Genomic DNA, 6,000 nt, shown 5'->3' with positions numbered 1-6,000 from the left:
TACACATTTGGTAGTCAGCAAGGGTTATTTACAAAATAATGCACACATTATCAAATCAATTTATATGGTTTATTTAGTTCATTTTCCCTAGTGCATTCGTTTACACCTCTTCCACAGGACAAAATAATGCACCACAGTATCAAATCAACTTATAAAGGTTGTAAAGTTAATTTTGCCTAGTGTATTCGTCTTTACCTCTTCTACAGGATCAGTTTCTGCCCTCTACACGGTGGTTGTCTCATCCTCGTGTACCTTTATGTCACTGAAAATGTTGATACTTTGATAACAAGTTTTTGAACATGACAGAAAATAGTTTGAAACAAAGTTTGAAACAAAGCTCGTTTTGTTTGAATTATTGAATATGACTTGGGTAGTTATGTACAGCTCTTAATTTAATTAGTAATTAATCAGATTTGTTAAAGAAGTGCCTAAAGTTAAGGACAAATACGGTGCCATATTGATGAAGCAAATTTCTTAGTTTTTGACAACGATTATTTAATACCCCCTATTTTTATCAAATTTATTTATATGCAATTGTTATATAGTCCATGTTATTTTTTATTGCCGTATTTTGTCCACTTAGTTTAAATTTGTAACAAACATGCTTTATGAATAACGCCCCAGAATTGCTTGCGAAATGATTCAAACTGGACAGTGGTTGTATGTTTGCAGTGGACTAGTTAGGTGGCAAACTTAGCAACATGTAACTGCCTATGCTACGCTCTCACGTAACATCATGTGATGAACGCATGTAACACTTAAACGCATCAATTCGTATTCTGGTATTGTCGGGATCATACCCACTTCGTATCTAAGAAGTTGTGGGTTTGATCCAAACCACGGACACTTTCTCGTGGCCTCTCAAAAATTAACGTACGTACTGGTTTCAACCCAGAAAACGGACTCAAAGGTGAATATTATAAGCAATGAAATTGAGTTACAATCGATATAAAAGAAATAAGTATAAACATTGGTTAAAGGAGCAACTTAATCGTTTTTTGTAGGGCTATGGACGCAAAATGGTTTTACGTGAACTACTTAAAATGTCAATTACAACTTTATCGCTTTTAAGGTATCCTTCCCACAAGCATGTGAATTTCTAATACCTTGCGACCCCTTATTATTTTGGCACCATTTGAAAGGGTTTTGTATGCAGAGAAATAAAATGCGAAAAAAATAAACAAAATTGTATAACAAAAAAGTTTTTCTACTTTCAAAAATTGCAAAATTGGTATTTTTACGTTCGATTTCAGATTAAATAAGGAGCAAATATACAACCTGTAGTAACTTCATGTATGACGTACATTTGGCCAGCTCTTTTAAATATAAGAAATCAGCAAGCAAAACCTTCCAAATCATATCATAATTATATGGTTTCACCAGTCAATACTTAACATAATGGTTAATGGAGCTACCAGGAGCCATTTGTATCAAGATGGATTTTTCTTTGGATTGGTCAACGTTTATCCAATAATTTCTATTTACCAATCAAATCATTTAAATGTTCAAACAAACTGGAAGATAACCTGTGGACTCCTTATCCAAGTTCTATACAATGGGCTGCAGAGATCTAACTTATTTGTGGTCTCATACCATTACTCTAGAATCCTACCTATCATTAAATGCCCAGGACATGTTGAATTCACCGCTCATTCGGTAGGGCGCTCGACCAAGGAAATGTGTCAGTGTGCCTATACGGTGCAGTATCATTGCCAGAAACTGTATGAGGAGTACGAACGAAAACAGCACCAAAACCACCAAACCTGCAAATATACATGTCTAAGAGTAAAAAAATCCCCGTTATACTGGAGGATATCGCTTGTCGTCAACAAATAAACAACAGTTCTGAAAAACACAGTTTTGAGGCTAATATCACATGACAATCTTGTCTTTAGCATTTATGTTTATAAGGATTTATTACAATATCTCCATTGTTTCTTCGAAAAACAGCACTAGAAAAAAAATCATTTAATTTCGAATCGGGTGTTATTCTGTTTGATGTATTAGTTTTTTCGACGTGCTGGCAAGATTACAACATAAGCACGACCAATTAAAAATCTTGAGAGATTGACGCTACTTATTGATTTCTTAAATACTTCTTCCAGGTAAAGCGCACTATGCTTCAAAAATCGCAAATGTGTCGAACGGCAAAATAGACGGCAACATCAAGTCTTGAAGCATTACTTATTCCCACTACCGTTTTCGGTTGACCGTGCTGTGTTGTAGACAACACATAATTGGCCAACGTAAACAAAGAAAAAACAAATGTCAAGGAGAAAGACGCACACCAATTATCCTTAATTTAATGTATCACAGTCGCTAGGAAAATCAATCCGACAATGCTTACCTATAAAACAAAGCTGCATACTTACAGGTTCATAATTTTCCATAGTAAAAAACATTTTATAGTTAGTTAAATACGTCTAAACTTGTTTCATGATTACAGTAGATTAACAAATACAGTTCTCTCAGCGTTATTATTTTTTTTAAACTGTTTTTACCTATCAAAATCCTATGAGCTGGAAAATGCTAAACATTAAATCAATTTGACATGGCCTTATCACGCATCACTTTTGTCTTTAATATGTCATTTGACCATGCATTACATCCTTACCCCCCATCCCCCATCCACCTTCGCCACATGGAGTAGCTGTCATTGGTTATGAACCTTCACTTACCAACAGCACTACTTCCAGCCAAATTAAGTATCTGCTCATGGTTATGGACCTTTACTCACAACAGGGTTATTTCCAACCACACTAAGTATCTGCCCTTGGTTATGAACCCTTACTTACCAACAGGATTACTCCCCACCACACTAAGTATCTGCCCTTGGTTGTGATCCCTTACTAACTAACAGGATTACCCCCATCACACTAAGTATCTGCCCTTGGTTATGAACCCTCACTCACGAACAGGGTTACTCCCCGCCACACTAAGTATCTTCCCTTGGTTATGAACACTAACTTACCAACTGGGTTACTCCCCGCCACACTAAGTATCTGCACTTGGTAATGAACCCATACTAACCAACAAGGTTACTTTCCGCCACACTTAGTATCTGCCCTTGGTAATGAACCCTTACTCACCAGCAGGGTTACTCCCCGCAACACTGAGTAGCTGCCCTTGGTTTGCCAACGTGAATATAAGGACCATCCATAAAGCGTTGGAGACAGCAAACACCATCAACCAAGCATTACGTAGGTCACCCAGCTTTTCTATAAACAGGAATTTAAGAGGTTGCGAAAAGCTTCTGGTACAGGCACGTGTATTACTTTCAGCGAACTACGTATGTGTACAGTGTAAAAATGGCATGCACATAGGCACGAGAGAAAGGATCGATGAGAGTATCTTGGAGTCTACAAGAACACGTTAAAAAGGGAAATTTCGCAAATAACTTTTAAACTCAACTTCAAATTGAACGGGTATATATATTAGCCACAACTAAAAGAACACGTAACCTCTTTAAAATCATTCTATAAACATTTATAATTTGAAAACGTACGAATTATTGATAAGAGTTAAGTGATATTTCCAGGCACCATATCAATTCACATTGATTTCATAGACAGAACCCAGGCTATTATCTTAATTGTTATTCATAGCAATACATTGATATTTATGCAACATGTGTAATGTGTGGAATGTGTGAATTTTGTCTTGAGGCGGTGTATTTGACGTTTAGGGTGTGACGGTCTTTGATCCGTATACCTTAGTAAAACCCAAAATTATGTACTGTGGACTACGGCCGTCTTGAAACATTGTGAAATAAATCAATCGTATTTTGTGATATGTATTGCCTGTAAATTAATGATGTGTATATAACAAATGACCCGCGAGAAGTGGAAATGAATCTTACAGTAAACGTCTGAATTATCAAGTGAAGGGGAAATCGATCTGACAGTAGCAGATCGCCATACCGAGTGAGGTGGAAATTGGTCTCACAGTAAAAGTTTTAATTAACAAATGAAATGGAAATTTGTCTTAAAGTAAACGCTTGAATTACCAAGTAAAGTGGAAATGGGTCTTACAGTAAACGTTTGAACTACCGATTAAAGAGGAAAAGGATCTTACAGTATACGCTTGAATTACCACGTGAATTGGAAATGGGTCTCACAGTAAACGTTTGAATTACCCGCGTGAAGTGGAAATGGGTCTCACAGTAAACGCTTGAATTACCGCGTGCAGTGGAAATGGGTCTCACAGTAAACGTTTGAACTACCGATTAAAGAGGAAAAGGATCTCACAGTAAACGTTTGAATTACCCGCGTGAAGTGGAAATGGGTCTCACAGTAAACGTTTGAATTGCCGCGTGAAGTGGACAGTAAACGTTTGAATTACCGAGTGAAGTGGAAATGGGTCTCACAGTAAACGTTTGAATTACCGAGTGAAGTGGAAATGGGTCTTACAGTAAACGCTTGAATTACCGAGTGCAGTGGAAATGGGTCTCACAGTAAACGTTTGAACTACCGATTAAAGAGGAAAAGGATCTCACAGTAAACGTTTGAATTACCGAGTGCAGTGGAAATGGGTCTAACAGTAAACGTTTGAACTACCGATTAAAGAGGAAAAGGATCTCACAGTAAACGTTTGAATTACCGAGTGAAGTGGAAATAGGTCTCACAGTAAACGTTTGAATTACCGAGTGAAGTGGAAATGGGTCTCACAGTAAACGTTTGAACTACCGATTAAAGAGGAAAAGGATCTAACAGTAAACGTTTGAATTACCGTGTGAAGTGGAAATGGGTCTCACAGTAAACGTTTGAACTACCGATTAAAGAGGAAATGGATCTCACAGTAAACGTTGGAATTACCCGCGTGAAGTGGAAATGGGTCTCACAGTAAACGTTTGAATTACCCGCGTGAAGTGGAAATGGGTCTCACAGTAAACGTTTGAACTACCGAGTGAAGTGGAAATGGGTCTCACAGTAAACGTTTGAATTACCGAGTGCAGTGGAAATGGGTCTCACAGGAAACGTTTGAACTACCGAGTGCAGTGGAAATGGGTCTCACAGGAAACGTTTGAAATACCGAGTGAAGTGGAAATGGGTCTTACAGTAAACGCTTGAATTACCGAGTGCAGTGGAAATGGGTCTCACAGTAAACGTTTGAACTACCGATTAAAGAGGAAAAGGATCTCACAGTAAACGTTTGAATTACCGAGTGCAGTGGAAATGGGTCTAACAGTAAACGTTTGAACTACCGATTAAAGAGGAAAAGGATCTCACAGTAAACGTTTGAATTACCGAGTGAAGTGGAAATAGGTCTAACAGTAAACGTTTGAATTACCGAGTGAAGTGGAAATGGGTCTCACAGTAAACGTTTGAACTACCGATTAAAGAGGAAAAGGATCTCACAGTAAACGTTTGAATTACCGAGTGAAGTGGAAATGGGTCTCACAGTAAACGTTTGAACTACCGATTAAAGAGGAAAAGGATCTCACAGTAAACGTTTGAATTACCGAGTGCAGTGGAAATGGGTCTCACAGTTAAAGCTTGAATTACCGCGTGAAGATGAATATGGTCTCACGTTTGAATTACTGAATGAAATGGAAATGGGTCTCCGGTAAACACTTAAATTACCGCTGGAAGAAGAGATGGGTCTCAAAGTAAACGTTTGAAAAACCACGTGAAGTGGAAATGGGCTTTATAGTAATTGCCTGAATAAGCGCGGAAATGGGCGTTCACAGTAGATGTTAGAATTACCCCATGAAGAGAAAATGGGTCTCACAGTAAAATTTTGAATTGCCGAGTCAATATGAAATGGGTCTTACAATAAACGACTGTTGACAGAATGAAAAGGATATGGGTCGCAAAGTAAACGCTTGAATTACCGCGTGAAGAGGCAGTGTGTCTCACAGTAAACGTTTGAAGTACCGCGTGAAGTGAAAATAGTTCCTACAGTGAACGTTTGAATTACAGATTGAAGTGGAAATTGGTCTCACAGTAAACGTTTGAATTACCCACTTTGAAGTGGAAATGGGTCTTTCAGTTAACATTT

General features: G+C 37.8%; 1 protein-coding gene across 1 annotated transcript in view; it reads right to left on the bottom strand.

Annotated features, from left to right (window-relative positions):
• Positions 1–222: 222 nt before the first annotated feature.
• LOC128221729 (uncharacterized) overlaps positions 223–6,000 on the bottom strand; it is a 40,861-nt gene continuing 35,083 nt past the window's right edge. Inside the window, exons 25-27 of the mRNA XM_052930330.1 lie at positions 3,090–3,218; positions 1,613–1,763; positions 223–262 (exon numbers count right to left, since the gene is read on the bottom strand). Of these exons, the coding sequence (XP_052786290.1) occupies positions 223–262; positions 1,613–1,763; positions 3,090–3,218 (320 nt within the window). The remainder of the gene's footprint in view (positions 263–1,612; positions 1,764–3,089; positions 3,219–6,000) is intronic.

Source organism: Mya arenaria, chromosome 16, assembly GCF_026914265.1.
Source record: "Mya arenaria isolate MELC-2E11 chromosome 16, ASM2691426v1".
Lineage (NCBI taxonomy): Eukaryota > Metazoa > Mollusca > Bivalvia > Myida > Myidae > Mya > Mya arenaria.
Note: the sequence above shows the minus strand (reverse complement) of the source record. Positions and strands in the feature narration are given on the sequence as shown.